General features: G+C 37.5%; 1 protein-coding gene across 4 annotated transcripts in view; it reads right to left on the bottom strand.

The window, feature by feature from the left end:
- LOC111148075 (copper metabolism domain containing 1) overlaps positions 1 to 19,659 on the bottom strand; it is a 268,820-nt gene that overhangs the window by 20,939 nt on the left and 228,222 nt on the right. The window contains exons 3-4 of one of the 4 annotated variants that reach the window (XM_022504465.1): positions 17,897 to 18,030; positions 10,398 to 10,456 (exon numbers count right to left, since the gene is read on the bottom strand). In XM_022504465.1, coding sequence (XP_022360173.1) covers positions 17,923 to 18,030 — 108 coding nt within the window. In that variant the 3' untranslated portion in view covers positions 10,398 to 10,456; positions 17,897 to 17,922. Of the gene's footprint in view, positions 1 to 10,397; positions 10,457 to 14,548; positions 14,967 to 17,789; positions 18,031 to 19,659 lie in introns of those variants that run through there. The other 3 variants (XM_022504463.1, XM_022504464.1, XM_022504462.1) reach the window with 3 other exon arrangements.

Here is a 19,659-nt window from a genome sequence, read left to right as displayed (position 1 = left end):
TCTCAATTTAGATTAGCGGGGAAAAATATGTGTGAAACTAGTTCATTGGGTATAGCAACTTCAGTACTCTTGTTTTCAATCAATCTTTTTCCTCCCAAAGATGGTCATTGTTTTCTTTTGCCTCTTTTTTTTTTTTTAAGATTTTATTTACTTATTTGAAAGAGAGCAGAACGGGGGTGGAGGTCAAAGGGAGAGGGAGAAGCAGGCTCCCCACTGAGCAGGAAGCCCAAGGCAGATCCTTAATTGACCGAGCACCCCTCTTTTTTTTTTAAGATTTTATATTTTTTGTATTATTATTATTATTTGAGAAAGAAAGTGAGAGACGGGAAGGTCAGAGGGAGAAGCGGACTCCCTGCTGATTGGGGAGCCTGATGCAAGACTCGATCCTGGGACTCCGGGATTATGACCTGAGCCAAAGGCAGTCACTTAACCAACTAAGCCATGCCTGCCACCTGCCTCTAACTCTGGTGTCATTTGTCATAAGGTATGGAAAACCATAGGTCTGACTAGGCTTTCCTCTCATTTTGTTCTGTCTTAAAAGCTGAGCTTTATAACCAATGAGAATATTCTCTGGTCTCTGCCAACTGTTGGATGCACATACCAGCATGCATCTGGCAACAAGCCCACTAGGCTGTGGCTCAAATACCCAGCATTGTCTTTGTCCGACTGTGCCAGTTCTCAGAGGAATTTGTTGTAAGGGGTCCTGGTCCCTAAGGGGACTTTGTCATCTCAACCTTCCTTGTCACTAATTTGGCCAGAAAGAAATGTGGTTTGCATCCCATTTGCAGCTAGATCTTTCTTAGGCTAATTCTGGGAGTAAGTTTGCTGGATCTTGTGAGGGGTCTATTTTTGCACTCTCCTTTGGGGATGCCTCTTTGGTCCGCGGTTAAGCCGTAAAAAGGCTTATTGGTTTAAATCATATTGAGACTAATAGAAGATCCTACTTGTCAATGGCCAGATGATGGTCCTCTAAATTGGCTATATTTGAAAGAAAAAAATTTCCTTTTAGAGATCTCTCACTGTCTTATTGGTATCACAGCTAGCCTTAGGGACTCCCTTAACAAGATCAAAGAACAGAAATAGACTAATAACAAAAATCAAAGTCCATTCAGACCCCTTCCTACTTGCCTTCAGACATTTACGGATACTGTAAAAAAAAAATTAGGACATTGGAAATACAACTGTCCTGCATGTAAGAAAAAAAGAAAAAAATGAGAGCAACAGTCCTTATCTTACAAACCTTTGCAAAACTAAAAAAATGCAACTCTAGACGAAATCAAATGTCCATCTATTCCTTTTTTTTCCAATCCTAAAACCTCCTCTATTTATCTCAAATAACTCGCAAATTATTGGCCTTAGAAAACCAAAGTCCCTCTTAGAGAAATTTGCATTCTTTCTCTGTCCCTTGAAGATATAAATCTTACCATGTCTTTGAAATATAAACACCCCAGGAGATAGCTAAAATAACACCCACACTTGCCTAAGACTAAAGAAAAAAAAAAAAAAAGAAAAGAAATTGAGGCCTTTTAAAAACACAAACTGCAAAAAAGGGCTGAGACTATAGACCACAGCATTTGTTCTTTCAGGAACAAATACAAACCTTAAAATTCTTCTCCAGAAATATTAAGAAACCTTAGGTCATCTGAGAAAATAAACATAAATTATTCCAACTGTTACTTATAACATAGTGAGTTTTATAATGTTTTAAAAGAGAAGCTATAAGATCTCTGTATTTGTTGATATGTATGTCTATTTCTGCTAGATCTAGATGTGGTGTTTTTCTCCCTCCAATGGTATTGCCAAAAATAGTTCGAAAAAGAGTTCATTTGATTAGCTTAAAGAAAAGGGCTTATATAACTTTAGCATTCATAAAAATTCTCAAAAATAAAATAGAAACGTAATCTAAATGTATTTCAGGTTCACATGATATAGAAAAATATTCAGTATTAAAGCTAATTTAAGGTTGCTGGTTTGATTAAAATAGACGTGTCTTAGACTTACCAAAATTGCATATAATCCAGACACACAACTTTTTATTCTATCTGGCTTTCTTAATCAAATAAGTTCATGTTATCTCTAACTTTGAATGGTGGCTGATTTTGTCTAATGTCTCATGAAATTTTCATAGGTAATCTAAACATAGTTGTTGAGAGCAAATGATTTAGATATATGTAAATGAGCTAAGAGATCTTCAGTGAACTTTATAGCAAAACTTATGTTTTATGGGGCGTGCCCGGCTGGCTCAGTCAATGTAGCATGCAACACTTGATCTCAGGGTCATGAGTTCAAGCCTCACCAGGGGTTAGAGCTTAGTTTAAAAAAAAAAAAAAAAGTTAAAAAACTGTTTTGGGGGGCACCTGGGTGGCTCAGTGGATTAAAGCCTCTGCCTTCGGCTCAGGTCATGATCCCAGGGTCCTGGGATGGAGCCCCGCATCGGGCTCTCTGCTCGGCAGGGAGCCTGCTTCCTTTCCTCTCTCTCTGCCTGCCTCTCTGCCTACTTGTGATCTCCATCTGTCAAATGAATAAATAAAATCTTTAAAAAACAAAAAAATGTTTTGGGTGCCTGGGTGGCTTAGTAGGTTAAGCATCCACCTTAGGCTAAGGTCATGATCCCAGGGTCCTGGGATCCAGCCCTGGGCGGGGCTCCCTATTCAGCAGAGAGCCTGCTTCTCCCTCTCCTCCCTGCTCATGCTCTCTCTCATTCTCTCTCAATAAATAAAATCTTAAAAAAATTTTTTTTGCTTTATGGTATGTGTAGGTAAAAATAGTTTCCAAAATCTTTTTGGGAATCTGAAACTTTAAAAGTTTGCTAAGTTAAATTAAATAATAAGTTAAATTCATTAAGTACCTAAATCATTTCCAAATAAGATAAAATACTGAACACTAATTACTGCCCTTTCTGCCTATGAAAGCCTTCCATTTTACACAGATACCTGGAGCTCCTTTCTATTTGGTAAAAAGAATGCTACTCTATTCATGAATCTTGCCAATTGGATCTTCAAATGTACTTAGTTGAATTTTTTTTTAACACTAATACAGAGCAACTAAATATATTGGGTTTGTTGGTAAATATGTCTTGTTAAGTTATGATGAAAGACTGTATTATGAAGAGGCATGTTTCTAGAAATTATAAAATATATTAATAAATTTGCCAATCTACAGATTGCTGGTATAATAGACAATTCACAATTGCTTACTACTTCATTGTCAGTAGAAATTAAAGGTTCTAAGGATTAAGAATTTTAATATATGTGATTGAAACTACTAGAAATAGCAAGGGAAACTGTATATAAGGAAAGTTGCATATGTTTTGGGTAAGATGAATTATGAGGCACGGCGATGTTTTTGTTAAGGGAAAGGAAGTAAATCTGTCTTAAAGCAAATCTGGCTATAAGAAAAAGGAACAAAATCTGGATGTAGAAAAGAAAGTCATAGGTTTATGGAAAAGGAATCTTCAGAGACACATTTTATGTATGGTAGAGACTGCCTAACATTGGAATGAATTTAATTAAGTAAATGAGTTTTAATATCAAAAGTAAGCTGGTGGGACGCCTGGGTGGCTCAGTTGGTTAAGCAGCTGCCTTCGGCTCAGGTCATGATCCCAGCGTCCTGGGATCGAGTCCCACATTGGGATCCTTGCTTGGCGGGGAGCCTGCTTCTCCCTCTGCCTCTGCCTGCCATTCTGTCTGCCTGTGCTTCTCTCTCTCCCTCTCTCTCTGACAAAAAAAAAAAAAAAAAAAAAGTAAGCTGGTGCAAAATTAAAATTTGGATTTTTCTCTGTGTTCAAAGGACAGTGTTCTTAGACTATTGGTCTGCTCTTGATAATAAGAAATTATGAAGGGTTTTTCTTTGCTCTTAATTTGTCTAGAAAACAAAATTCTGTGTTTTATCAAAATAATGTCCTATGCTTCATTTTGTCTTTATCAGACCTTTCATTAATTAAGAAAATAGAATCTTCTCAATATGAAAAGAGCTGTTTTTCTTTTTCATGATCATTTAACTTTCTGTATTTGTCTGCAAAGTCTTTGTCACCATGTTTAAGGATAACTAGGGTAATGTTTCACAGTGATCTCTGATCCTATATGACCAAGTGTTTTAAAACCTTTTTGACATGTTGACAAACTATCCAAAATTAAAACCCTAAATGAAGCCATTTTAACCTCAAAATAACTTTGGAATTTTTCAGAGGGTTCCTAAAAAATTGCAAGATTTTTATCTCTCCTTGTAAAAGACATTAAATGAACTAGGCTTATTTGATATGTTAAAGTACATGAAAAACATTGTCAAATAAATGGTGGATAATCTTCTCAGGTTATATTGTATGGATAAATATTAATTTAAGTGTTCTAGAAATTGTACAAAATTCCTAAAAATTCTGATAAGTACTGGCATGTCATCAGACATAATCCTAGTTATTATCTTAAAATGTTGTATGTCACAAAAATAACCAAATTTCCTTGTCAATCGCATTGTAATGAACCCTAATTAGACCTTTAACCAGGCCATTTTAAAGTCTTTTGTCATTTATTGACAGTCATTTTTTTGCTCTAATGCTTTTACAGAAGTGTTCCTGCAAAAATGCTTCTATTTGATTTCTGATAACTTTAAGATCATAAATCTGAGCTTGATAAAAATTTCTAGAATAGAGAAACAGGAACTTGCTCAAGGAGAACAAAAATGAATTACATGGGACTGAATAAACCGAGGAAAATGAATATAATTTTTATCAACTTCTATTGGTAATAGTGAGGTTCTTTAATTTTTAATTTTCCAGATAAAAGGAAAATTTCCTCTTTAACTATGCCTTACAGCAACTTGGTAAATTATATCTGTGCAAGCAGAGTTGAAACATTTATCTTTTTCTCCCTACTGTATCCCTCTAGAACTCAAAAGTTCTTAATGAATATTCTTACTCTATGGCAACATGTTTGCTAAGTTCATAAGAATCTGTTCTCCTTGTAACGCCACTACTGAAAATATTGGTTGTATTACGTAGGCTTTGACTGGAATGTCATATTTGAGAGATGTACATAGATTTATATATGACCAGACAGCTTTAAGAAACTAAGGTTGACTTAATGGAGCCAAGAAAGCCCTTTGGAAATAGCAGCCTGATGCCTTGTTTACAGCGTTCCCAGCAGCCTTACCAGGTGAATAAAAAAAGTCACTTCCTGGCAGGTGCAGGAACCTCAGGATATTTTGGGAACCTGGAAAAGAGATAAAATAACCCAAAGCTATAGGTATTGCAGGCAAAGTCTAATGACAAGTAGCTAAACGTTCAATCTGGAGATTCCTTCTGAAAGGTCCCAGCAAAGTAGATTTAAAAGAACCTACATGATTGGGGCACCTGGGTGGGTCTCTGCCGTTGGCTTGGATCATGATCTCAGGGTCCTGGGATCAAGCCCAGCATTGGGCTCTCACTCAGCGGGGAGCCTGCTTCCCCTTCTATCTCTGCCTGCTACTCTGCCTACTTGTGACCTCTCTGTGTCAAATAAATAAATAAAATCTTAAAAAAAAATAAAAGAACCTACATGATCAATTGCTATTCCTGTTGCACTTAAGCAGAAATAATCAAGCCAAATTTATTGAAACAAGGCTTAGTTTGCAAACAAATTAGTCCTAGTTTGGCTATCTTTGGTAGAAATGAGGGTGACTGTTGAGAGAAAACAACTGTTTCAATGGAACACCTTGTGGATATTCGATTCTCATTTTAAACTGGACTAAATCCTTAATTCTTGTTTCTTCCAATATCTGGCTACAACCCTCCAAAATTCTGTTTCTAATTTTTCTCCTGCCCTTCTGACTTGAAACCATTGAAAACTAAGTGTCCTTTTCCCTGAAGCCCTATAAACTGAATATAAATGCCTTGATATAAACTTCGAGAAATCACTACAACAGCTCATGTATGCATAACACTTGTGCCAGTTTCTGTGTGGCCACGCAGAATGATTATCAGGGGTATTCAAACTGCAACCCAGGAAACTCTAGCAGATTGCCACTGCCTGCCTTCACTCCACCTTAAGATACCTCAAGTTGGACATTTAAAAATCTTCTAAATTGGCTGCCATCCAAACTCAGAAACTGGTTTATAATTTGCTCCAATCATTACCCATTGTTTGAAATTTCCTTAGAAATGCCTCTTGCGTAATACCTGCTTACTTGGACCACAGGCCTACTTTGGAAGTGTACCTGCATCACAGCCTGCTCAAATGAGTTCAACTGAGCTGACCTATTCTCAGGACTAAAGGACCAACTCAACTTGTAGACTGTAAACTTCTTGGACAAGTTTTTTTTTTTTTTTTTTTTTTTTAATTAAATTTTATTTTTTATAAACATATATTTTTATCCCCAGGGGTACAGGTCTGTGAATCGCCAGGTTTACACACTTCACAGCACTCACCATAGCACATACCCTCCCCAATGTCCATAATCCCACCCCCCGAACCCCCCTCCCCCCATTAACCCTCAGTTTGTTTTGTGAGATTAAGAGTCACTTATGGTTTGTCTCCCTCCCAATCCCATCTTGTTTCATTTACTCTTCTCCTACCCCCTTAACCCCCCATGTTGCATCTCCTCTCCCTCATATCAGGGAGATCATATGATAGTTGTCTTTCTCTGATTGACTTATTTCGCTAAGCATGATACCCTGTAGTTCCATCCACGTTGTCGCAAATGGCAAGATTTCATTTCTTTTGATGGCTGCATAGTATTCCATTGTGTATATATATTACAAAGCTGTCATCATCAAGACAGCATGGTACTGGCACAAAAACAGACACATAGATCAATGGAACAGAATAGAGAGCCCAGAAATAGACCCTCAACTCTATGGTCAACTAATCTTCGACAAAGCAGGAAAGAATATCCAATGGAAAAAAGACAGCCTCTTCAACAAATGGTGTTGGGAAAATTGGACAGCCACATGCAGAAAAATGACATTGGATCATTTCCTTACACCACACACGAAAATAGACTCAAAATGGATGAAGGACCTCAATGTGAGAAAGGAATCCATCAAAATCCTTGAGGAGAACACAGGCAGCAGCAACCTCTTCGACCTCAGCCGCAGCAACATCTTCCTAGGAACATCGCCAAAGGCAAGGGAAGCAAGGGCAAAAATGAACTATTGGGATTTCATCAAGATCAAAAGCTTTTGCACAGCAAAGGAAACAGTTAACAAAACCAAAAGACAACTGACAGAATGGGAGAAGATATTTGCAAATGACATATCAGATAAAGGGCTAGTGTCCAAAATCTATAAAGAACTTAGCAAACTCAACACCCAAAGAACAAATAATCCAATCAAGAAATGGGCAGAGGACATGAACAGACATTTCTGCAAAGAAGACATCCAGATGGCCAACAGACACATGAAAAAGTGCTCCACATCACTCGGCATCAGGGAAATACAAATCAAAACCACAATGAGATACCACCTCACACCAGTCAGAATGGCTAAAATTAACAAGTCAGGAAATGACAGATGCTGGAGAGGATGCGGAGAAAGGGGAACCCTCCTACACTGTTGGTGGGAATGCAAGCTGGTGCAACCACTCTGGAAAACAGCATGGAGGTTCCTCAAAATGTTGAAAATAGAACTACCCTATGACCCAGCAATTGCACTGCTGGGTATTTACCCTAAAGATACAAACGTAGTGATCCGAAGGGGCACATGCACCCGAATGTTTATAGCAGCAATGTCTACAATAGCCAAACTATGGAAAGAACCTAGATGTCCATCAACAGACGAATGGATAAAGAAGATGTGGTATATATACACATTGGACAAGTTTTAAAGGCAGTACTGTAGGGAAGGAAAATGTGGGTTTTTAAGAAACAGAAGGCTCATGAATAATCTTCGACTTTCCTCTCACTGCCGAGAACAATTTAGATGGAGGACCTCCTCCAGGAAGGGAGCTATCACCAGAGATAACCACAGCATAACATAAACTAGGGGTGGTGGAGCAGGAGGAACTTGGTAGTCTGTTAAAATTCCTGTGTCCCACTGTTTCTGTATGGCCTAGCAAACATTTGTTTACCAAGCATATTTACTCTTTTTCATCTTCCTGTGAATTGTCTTCCTTCCCTTTGAAATCCCAGACCCCATCCTGTTCTCATTCATTGAGAATGACAATATAAACCTCAATTGTCTGACTACCTGTGGGCCTCCTATTCTTATTGAATCCCCATACATACATAATTAAATTTTATTTTCTTCTGCTAATATGACAATTTAATTCTTAGACCAGCCAAAAGAATCTTCAACAGTGGAGTAAAATTTTCCCTCCCCAAGAACCTTCTTCTCAATTCCCCTTCCTTTTCTAGAATCTAGGCCCCAGGGGTTCTCTTCAGAAGGAAGATAAGCAACCCTTGAAAGAACAACAGACCTCATCTCCCTTCCAAGTCAGAACGGGTCCACAGCTCTGCTAGGGATGCTACAGAAACTGCTTCTGGCCTCAGCTCCCCAAGGAGGGAGTGAGCTTTGGGGTTTGTTCACTTGCACAGTCCCATGTCTGTTAGCAGTCATAGGTTCTCTTGCTTGGGCTATGTTTAGCTTTGTTTGTCTTCCATGGGAACACAACTGCATTCATCTCCCTTTTCTCAGCTCTCCGTTTCTAACAGCTCATCACCAAGAACCTGAGCCCCAGATAATGAGCCAGGTACGATCCAGGTTTGTAAACACCCACCAAGAAAAAAGAAAGACCATTTCTATGAAGAGGTGTGACCCACGCATTCCTGGAAATGTGTTTCCATTCCACCTCCCGATCCAAAGATATTCTCTTTATCCTTCGCAATTCTGTCTGGATGATCTACCTGCTGATGTATGTGGAGAGTTAAAGTCCCTACTATTATTGTATTCCTGTCAATTTTTCCCTTTTTGTCTGTTAATATTTTTTATATATTTAGGCGTTCCTTCACTGAGTGCAGAAATATTTGCAAGAGTTTCATCTTGATGGATTGAGCCCTTTATTTCTATGCAATGCCCTTCTTTATCTCGTTATAGGCTTTGTTTTAAAGTCTATTTGATAAAAGTATTGATACCCCAACTTTCATTTCCATTTGCATGGAGTATCTTTTCTGATCCCTTCATTTTCACCTTTTGTGTGTCTTTAGAACTGAGTCTCTTATATAGGCAGCATATAGATGAGTCTTGTATTTTATCCATTCAGCCATGCTTTGCCTTTTAATTTAAGCATTTAGTCCATTTCTATTTAAAGTAATTACTGATAGGTATGTATATATTGTCATTTTGTTGATTGTTTTCTAGTTGTTCTTATAGTTCTTCTCTGATCCTTTCATATTCTTTTGCATGCTTCCCTTGTGATTTAATGACTTTATCTTTAGTGTTACGTCTGGATTCCTCTTTATTTTTGGCCTGCCTCTTAGAGGTTTTTGTCTTGTGGTAATCATGAAGTTCACAAAGAACAACATTATATACAGCCGTCCATTTTCAGTTGGTGGTCACCTAAATTCAAACGCATTCTAAAAGCACTACACTGTAGCTCCACTTTATGTTCTGACATCATTCTTTCCATCTTTTCATTCTGTGTGTCCCTTAACTCATTATTGTAGATATAGTTGGTTTCACTACTCTTTTAACTTTCATACTAGTTTTATGAATGGTTGGTCCACTATCTCGACTATATGTTTGCTTTTACAAGTGAGATTTTTAAAAAATATATATTTATTTCTATTTACAGCCTTTTCTTTTCTTCTTAAAGAACTCCCTTTAGTATTTCTTATAAAGCCAGTTTAGTGGTAGCAAACTCCTTCAGCTTTTGCTTGTCTGGGAAACTCTGTATCTTCCCTTCAATACGAAGGGGAATACAAGGTTGAATACTCAACCTTGCCAGGTATTCTTGGTTTTAAGTTTTTTCCTTTCAGTACTTTGAATATATTGTGCCATTTCCTTCTGGTTACAAGGTTCCTGCTGAAAAATCAGCTTATAGACTTATGGACAATTGGTTATATGTAACCAATTGTTTTTCTGTTATTCCTTCTATTTTTGAATTTTAATTATGATGTATTTTGGTGTGGATCTCTTTGGGTTCATCTTGTTTGGAACTCTCTTTGCCTCCTGAACCTGGTTGTCTGTTTCCTTTTCCAGGTCAGAAATGTTTTCAGCTATTATTTCTCCAAGTACGTTTTCTGCCTACTTCTCTCTCTTTTCCCTCTGAGACCCTATGATTCAAATGTTAGTATGCTTGCTGTTCCAGAAGTCCCTTAAACTTATCCTTATTTTTAAAAATTCTTGTTTCTTTTTGCAGTTCAGCTTGGGAGATTTCCATTACCCTTCTTCCAGATGACTGATCCATTCTTCTGTATCATTTAATCTCTACTTTTTCCCTGTAGTGTATTTTTTGTTTTTGTTGTATCTTTCAGCTGTGATCGATGTTTCTAAAATGATGCTTTCGAAGTGTAACTAGTAAAATATTTTTTTGTGCATGGAGAATATCTGGAAGGAAACAGACCAAACTGTTATAACAACTACTTCTAGGGAAAGAGATTTTTTTACCTTCATTTTTTTCCCAAAGATTTTTTAAGTAATCTCTACACCCAACATGGGACTCAAACTTATAACCCTGAGGCCAAGAGTTGCATGCTCTACTGACTGAGCCAGCCAGGCACCCCAGAAGAGAGGTATTTCTTTTAAAGCAGAAAGCAAGGGACAATCACGTTTTGCTCAAGTTTTGTACTGATTTAAAAATTAAATTATGAAAAAATTTAAAAATTTGAGTAATTTTTTTAATGAGCATAATATTTTTTAGAGAGAGAGAGAGCAAGAGAGGGGCAGAGGGACAGGGAGAGAAAGAATCCTAAGCAGACTCTATGCCCAGCACAGAACCTGACACAGGGCTCAATCTCATGACCCTGAGATCATGCCTTCAGCCAAAATCAAGAGTCGGATGATTGACTGAGCACCCCAGTGCCTCTAATGAGCATGTATTACTTTTAAATTAAAATGTTAAAAAAATTTTTTTTGATCTCTGTTCTATGCACCATGGGTAGACCATGTTGAGAAAACCATAATAGTGAGGAAGCAGCTGCTACAAAATTCACTACAGACATTGTTACAATGAAGGAATGGCCAAGAGTTGTTATATTTAGTAAGCTTGGATCATGGCTGTCCAGGGAGGATAAAGACAATCTGCTGCCTACCTAGGTACTGAGGACAGCCAGGAAGCCCCATGTGGTAATAGACTTGTCTTGCACACTGCTTCCAAAAATGAGCGGCACTGAATGGACAGGGTGGCCAAGGTCATCAGAAACATCATTAGGTTCTACAAAGAGCCTCAGCAGCCTCAGCACAGAGGCAGGTCTAACATGGATGCAGGTTGCAAATGACATAGGACCTTACATCTCCTAGGTCACATCTGCATACAAAAGCCATCACTATAGGAACGGTCATTATGTGAACACAATGAGCAAGGACACAGGTATTTTTTTCAAGCATATATTCTTTTGGAGGGTTTGGCAGATAGAATATGGAAATGGAAGATACTGCCTTGAGGTCTCTTCTTGACCTTATGTAAGGTCATATGGCCTTATGTAAGTTCTCTGCCCATCTGTCCAATATTTCCCCCCTTTTTAAAGATGGCAAAAAGGGTTTCTACAAAAAGCTTCCCAGTCATCTTGAGACCAGTGCCAAATCTTAGCCATGATTCTAAAAGCAGCCATTATTTATGACTCATAAACCCTCCAATTTATTTTTATTTCTTGAATGTAAAAACAGTATAATAACAGTATTAAGGATTTTAACTATTTTCATTTTTCAGCCTAAATTTCTTTTCAATTAATAGTTTAATACTTATTGCACTTGTGCAATCCATATTTCCCCACTTTCTTTTTCTTCCGTGTCTGCCTCCTCTGAAGAAACAGAATTTGAAACAGAAATCTAGCCAAGGGGCACCTGGCTGGTTCAGGCAGTAGAGCATGCAACTCTTGATCTCAGTTGTGAATTCAAGCCCCATTTTGGGCATTGAAGCCTACTTAAAAAGAAAAGAAAACTAGCCAACAGTAGATAGATAAAAGAGAAAAAAAGCCCAATTATAGTCCTTGGTGAGTAAATGATATAAATACTCATATTTTGCTATGTGCTCACATATAGGTTTAGTATTTTATTCTGATAATATATGTACTAAACCTGCAAGATATGTTAGTTTGCACTAGAAAGCAGGTCTAGGCAGGTTCCTTTATAATAAAGGTTACTTCAGTGTTGTATTCAGTCATGATGCTATGACAATCATGACCATCCCCAGGTAAGGGAGAACTGAGATCTGACTGAACTTAGATTAAAAAATTGCTATTTCTCAAATTTTGAGGTAAAAAACTATATACTTTACAGCTAGAGGTAAGTGCAAACTACTTATGTTCTGCTTGACTTTTCCCTTCTGCTAGTTAAATCATCACATAAAATACTGAAAAAATTGGCTGGAAAGTTGGGATAGCTAAAATTATAAGGTGGCAATTGTCCTACTAAGGCCTATCCCTTCCAGCATCCTGTTCTTTTAGGAAAATATCCAATCATTTTTGAGCTGACTTTAGAAGGCTTCCTTCTTACCCTTGTCCCTTCACTAATTTAGATTATTTATTGTGTACTCAAGAAAATATTATTTTCTAACATCTGTTTAACATTTAATTTCCTTGAATTTCCATTCATATTCTGTTTTCCAAAATTTCACTCAGGTCTAAAAAAAGAATTTCAGTAACCAATAGCTTGACACCATGTCAGCTATTAAAGATTTCAGATACTCAATGTTATCCTTTGCTTTTCACCACCTTCTTGCATTTGGGAGAGACTTCAGTCAAATGAAATTTTTAAGTGTGGTAGTTCCTTTTGAATCATTAAAGAAGACAAAACCCCCAAATAACACAATTAAAATGGGCAGAGGACCTGAATAGACATTTTTTCCCAAAAAGTCATACAAATGGCCAACAGATATGTGAAAAGGTGCTCAGCATTATTAATCATCAGGGAAATGCAAACCCAAACCACAATGAGATATCACCTCACATTTGTCTGAGTGGCTAAAATCAAAAAGACAAGAAATAACAAATGCTAGCAACAATACGGAGAAAAGGGAAAACTGTACTTTCAGTGAGAATGCCAAATGGGGCAACCACTATGGAAAACAGTATGGAGGTTCCTCAGAAAATTAAAAATAGAATTAACATATGATCTAATAATTCCACTACTAGATATTTTCCCAAAGAAAAAGAAAATATTAATTCAAAAAGATAAATGCACCCCTTTGTTTACTGCAGCATTATTTGCAATAGCCAAGATATGGAAGAAACCCAAGTGTCCATCCATAGATGAATGGATAAAGAAGATGTGGCGTGCACACACACACACACACACACAAACACACACACAGGAATATTATTCAGCCATCAAAGAGAATGAAATCTTGACATGTGCAGCAACATGAATGGATCTAGAGAATATAATGCTAAGTGAAATAAGTCAGACAGGGAAAGAAAAATATCATATGATTTCATTCATATGCGGAATTAAAGAAACAAAACAAATCAACAAGGAAAAAAGACAAACAGACTCTTGAATATGGAAAACAAACTGGTGGTTGCCAGAGGGAGGTGGGTGGACAGGATGAGTGAAATAAATAAAGGGGATAAAAAAACAATAACACATGAGGAAGGGAGGTTAAGTAAAGGAAACGGCGGGGGGGGGGGGGCTATAATGGTAAAATTTAAGCCTTCCCTGATGAAGCCAAAAGAAACCAGAGCTTCCAATCTCAGGCCTGAGATTAAGGAAAATCCTTTGCTCCTATCAACCTGAAACTACTGAAGGCTTAAGTTTCTTTCTGACTCTATTCTAAGAGCAAATTTTGGCTTGTTTGGACTGTTTCTAAACAGACTGAAGTTAGAGTGCTTATTGCTCAAGTAGGGACAAAGACTAATTCAGGATAAAGCCTATTTTAATTTTGCCCCACATTTCTTGAACTCAAAGTGATTTTAACCTAGGATTACCGAGGTAGGAAATCAAGTGGCATCTGCTGGGACCCTTATGCTAGTTTTCTTCATCTCTGGTCCTTTCTCCACACTTGCCCTATTCTCAGGGAGAATTCCTGGTTTAAGTAAAGCATCCCTTGCAAAAATTTACAAAAACAAGTTAGTCCCCCCAAATTAAAACAAAATAAAACAAACCAAAAAGCAGATAACATCCAATTAGGCAAGAAAGGGAGTGATTTATTTTCATGCTTTCTTAGAGGTTATACAAACTGATATCATGTTTCTGGAGAACAATTCGGTAATATTTGTCAAAGTCTTTAAAACCATGTGTTCTACTTCCAGATTTATTCAAGGAAAACACTTCACCTAGTTCCAGCCTTCTTTCTGTTATCTCCGTAGGTCAGGCCAATAGGTCATTTAACTGTCCTTAGTGTGGGTGTGTATTCTCACAAAAGACTATAATAAACATATATTCCTTTGGTAATCAGATTATTTTAAAAATTACCGCTAAATATAACACACACACACACACACACACACACACACACACACACACACACACAAACACACCCTTTCTAAAATCACTTGTATTCCAAAGTGTTTACTGTTAAATGTGGGACCACCTTCAGCAACCAGTTTTTTTTACTCTTATTATTATGAAAAACTCAGTATACATTAACAGATTTTTCAATGACCTAGGGTTTGAGGGGTATAATAAAAAGCCTATATCCACTTCTGTGGCTATTAATTTTATAGGATAACCTCAACAGAGCTTCAAACCACAACAATGATTTCCTCTCCCTGTGAGTCCATGGATTTTTCTTTTAGGCTTTCACAGACCTTCACTGGATAGGTGAGTCAATACTAATGTGGTAGCTACAGTTCTTCCTTCCAATGACATCTGGAATCCCCCATTACATGATGGGATACTCTTCCTCCATTTTATAGCAGAAGACATTATCTAAATTCTCCTGGATCATATGACAGTAGCCCTGGAAACAGAAAGCAAGTTTTAATAGTTTTTAAGCCAAACTACACGCCTCCTCTGAATCTATTTACCATACTGTTTCAAGATGTTTTCTCAAGGGTCCACAGGGGCTACATTTAAGACCTTCTGGTCATTGTTTGCTAACTGCTGGGATGGTTTTAATCTGAGAGGAAGCCAGTATTTTCAGCTTGGGTGTTGGAAGAGTTCCTAAAATGTCTGCAAACTGATTTAGGAGGAAATGTTTAACAGAAGAGAACTTATTCCTGCCCTAGAATAAACTCATTAGAACTGACATATGGTGTAACCACTAACCAAGGGAACTACATTTTTGGAACACATTATGTCTCAAAGGCACCTGGAGTTTCTAAATGTTATCAGTATCAGATGATAAAACCTGTTAAATAGCAGCCATGGCCTCCATATACTAGTTGACAGCTTCCTCCTTATAGAACATTCTTGGGGTTTGGTATAACTTCTCTCTGAGGACCTAGTTTTTATACTGGTTTTCTTTTAATTTTTCAAAATTTTTAAGTAATTTCTATACCCACAACCCCAAGATCAAAAGTCACATGTTCTACTGACTGAGCCAATCAGGTGTCCCCACATTAGTTTTCTTGGAAGAGGTTTTATTTGATGAACCAAGTAAAACTTTCTGATGTAAAGAACCTCACATCAGCCCAACAGACATTTTTCCTTTCATACAAACCTGACTTGAGGTAAGTGAAGGGAGTCTCTTTGTGATAAGGACCATTCAGTTCTAGGCTCCAGAAAAGCTCAAGCTTCTCAGTGGTTCAGATCAAACCAGACCCCCCAGATTCAGTGAGAATGAATTCAAATGCCTGAATCAGTTCCAGGAGTATCGCAGGTTTTACCAGGATCAGTAAACCTTTTCTAGGTTAGGCAGGCTCCTCTAAGCCTCAGATCAAGACACATGGCTTTTGGTCAGCCTTGTATTTGCATGAAAAAAAATGTTTTCTCCCCCCCTTTTCTAATTCTTCTATGATTTACCATGTATAAATTCCTAAACTTCCTATTCCAGGAACAAACCACCATAGCAAGGGTTTCTAAAGTCCTACCGAATTCAAGTCTCTAAAGATACAGTCCTGGAAGCCTTCTTTTTATTTTATTTTTTATTTTTTTATCAGTAAAAAAGACTTTATTAAAGATTTGATAAAATTTTGAGGGGAAGAAGGCATAATGGTGGCAATTATATAGCCAATATAAAAAATTTTAAAACTGAACATCCCTAGTCTTAAAAGTTCTTTCATTTACCCAATTCTCAGAGGTTTTAATTTTGTTCATTTTTAATTTTTAAAAATTTTAATTCTGGTATAGTTAACATACAGTGTTGAATTAGTTTCAGGTGTATAATTAGTGATTCAACAATTCTCTACATTACTCAGGGCTCATCATAAGTGTACTCTTTTTTTTTTTTTTAAAGATTTTATTTATTTACTTGACAGAGAGCGATCACAAGTAGGCAGAGAGGCAGGTAGAGAGAGAGGGAGAAGCGGGCTCCTTGCTGAGCAGAGAGCCCGATGCGGGGCTGGATCCCAGGACCCTGGGATCATGACCTGAGCCGAAGGCAGAGGCTTTAATCCACTGAGCCACCCAGGCGCCCCCCATACATGTACTCTTAATCCCCTTCACCTGTTTCACCCATCTTCCCACTCACCTCCTCTCTAGTAACAACCAGTTTGCTCTCCATATAGGTAAGAGTCTGTTTTTTTGGTTTGTCTTTTTTCTTTGTTTTGTTTCTTAAATTCCACATGAGTGAAATCATATGCTATTTGTTTTTCTCTGACTTATTTCACCATTATACTCTATATTCTCATATTCTCCAAATATGTTGTTTCAAACGGCCAAGATTTCCTTCTTTTTTCTGGCTGAGTAATATCAGACACAGGCATGCGCACGCGCACACACACACACACACACACACACACGCACATCTTCTTTATCCATTCAGGTACTGATGAACATTTAAGCTGCTTCCATATCTTGACTGTTGTAAATAATGCTGCTATAAACATAGGGGTACATATATCTTTTGAAATTAGTTTTTTTCATTTTCTTAGGGTAAATATCCAATAGTGGAATTACTGGATCATATAGTAATTCTATTTTTATTTTTTTGAGGAACATCCATACTGTTTTTCACAGTGGATGTGCCAGTTTGCATTCCCAACAACAGTGCACAAGGGTTCTTTTTTCTCCACATCCTTGCCCATACTTATTGCTTCTTGTGTTTTTGACTTTAGTCATTCTACAGGTTTGAGGTGATTATCTCATTGTAGTTTTGATTTGTATTTCTCTGATGGTGAATGATGTTGAGCATCTTTTCACATGTCTGTTGATCATCTGGATGTTTTCTTTGGAGAAATGCCTGTTCATGTCTTCTGCCCATTTTTAATTGGATTATTTGGGGTTTTGAGGTATTGGGTTTTATCAGTTCTTTTTTTAAATTAACATATAATGTATTATTTGTTTCAGGAGTACAGGTCTGTGATTCATTAGTCTTACACAATTCACAGTGCTCACCATAGCACATACCGTCCCCAATGTCCATCACCCAGCCACAGAAGCCTTATTTTTAAAATGCCTTTATGATGGGGCAGCTGGCTGGCTCAGTCAGTGGAGCATGTGACTCTTGATCTTAGGGTTGTGAGTTCGAGCCCCACACTGGGTATAGAGATTACTTAAAAATAAATCTTAAAATGAAACAAAATGCTTTTATGAGCATCTCTGCATGCTGAAGTATTAGAACCTCTGCAAGTATGAGTGAATGAAAGGGAAAGAGAAAGAAATGCCAGAAAGCAAAGACAGATAAGATTTGAATTTGAGGATTTAATACTAATGGGGGAAAAGATTTTTAAAAAAAACAACAAAACAACAACAACAAAACCCAGGTCACTAGGAAGAGATCATGAACACCTTTGCTTCAACAACTCCATCTTCAGCTAGGCTGGCTGCATCAGTGTGCTGATACTTTCTTCCACCTCTGAGAGCTTCTTTAGGAGTTGATTGACCTTGACTTCATCAAATTCCAAACATAGAAATTCGGATTCCTGGAAAACATTAAAGAATGTTTTTATGAGAGACCCGCAAAATAGCCAAGGCTCTGGACCTGGCCTGACCCAGTTCCAAAGGTTCAGGGACCCCTACCTAGCAAGTCTGACTCAGGCCTCAATATCTAAATGATATATTAGCCAGCAAAGAAAATCACACATTTCGTTCCCTAAATAAAACTACTTTGATGAAGTGTTTCATAAATGGTAAAGAAGTATACAAATGTCAGGTGTTCTCACAATGAGGCATGTAAGAAACTCTTTTTGTCGGTCATCACATTTGATTCCATAACAATTTTTAAGGTAGGTACTTAAGTATTGCTATTATATAGATGATGACACTAAGGCACAGAGAGATGAACCTGTATCACAAAATCAGAAAAAGGCAGAGTCATACTGTGAACTCCCAGCTCCGGCTGACTCCAAAGTCCATACTGTCTCTGTAGCACCCTAACAATGGAAGGAAGATTTGGACTGGGTCTGTGTTAGCCTGGCAATTGAGCTACCCTGGATTTAGTGGTTATACTAGAAATTTTAACAAGTTGTGACCAAGTTGCTTGGGAAACATCAACCAAATAACTGAAAGATAACCAGATCTTGAAATAGCATCAAACACTTCTGAGGCCTTTCCACTTGCTGCAAGCCAACTCTCCAAGATTTCCATCAGACACATTCCCTTCAAACACTGTTAGGATCAATCAATGCTAGATTAGGTGGATATCAAAGAAAAAGGCCTTTGAAGTGTGGTGACAGAAATTTCATGTACAATGAACAAGTGACAAAGGCAAACTATATGCATCCAAGATTGATTATATTCAAGATTCTTAAGAACAATAATCATGTATTTTAAAGCAGTATGAATTCTCGGAGATCATATAATTCAACTACCTTGTTTTTTAGATAATGAAATTAAGGCCCCAGGCATTGTAAATGCCATGCCTACTGTCCCTCTGTTGATGGCAGAGCCACCACCAGATTCAATGCTCTTTTATATACATTTTCCTCTCTAAATACATGATATTTCCGATCCCTATCCCCAAAGTGGCAGGTAGAAGGAAGACCAATAAGCCTTTTCAGTGGGACCAAGTTACTCTGTCATTAGCTGGAAAAACTTTTAGGAGATTTTGGAAAAGTACGCTTGCTGTTGCTAAGTTGCTATGCTGAGTGTTTACTGATGGCACTGAACATACCACAGGAGACACAAGTGCAGAGCGAAGAAAGGAAGGGCCTCTCAGATGAAAACTTGCCAAAGAATAGAAAAGGCTTTCCCTGACTACAGAGAACATTTTCCTCAAGCATGTATTTGGATAGGAGAGGGGTATAATATGTGAACTTAGAAACTGCCAAATTTAAAAAAGAAAAGAAAAGTAAGAAAGAAACTGCCAGGTTTTCACTTAGTTGAAGCAAAAACCAATTTAAAGAAAAGAAAGATAGTCCTTGTGTCGACGAGCTACAGGAGCGATCACCTCCTTTAAGAAACAAGAACAAATTTATGGCAAATCAGATAATTCAGTTAGCTAAATTAAGAACAGGTCTCAGATTAGAAAGCCTCAGTATTCTTTATTCAGTTTATCCTAACTTTAAAACATTTTTGAACATTTACCCTTTGAAACAATGATCTAGAGAAAA

Source organism: Enhydra lutris, unplaced genomic scaffold, assembly GCF_002288905.1.
Source record: "Enhydra lutris kenyoni isolate GAN:26980312 unplaced genomic scaffold, ASM228890v2 scaffoldscaffold18, whole genome shotgun sequence".
NCBI lineage: Eukaryota > Metazoa > Chordata > Mammalia > Carnivora > Mustelidae > Enhydra > Enhydra lutris.
This window is presented reverse-complemented; position numbering and strand designations above follow the sequence as displayed.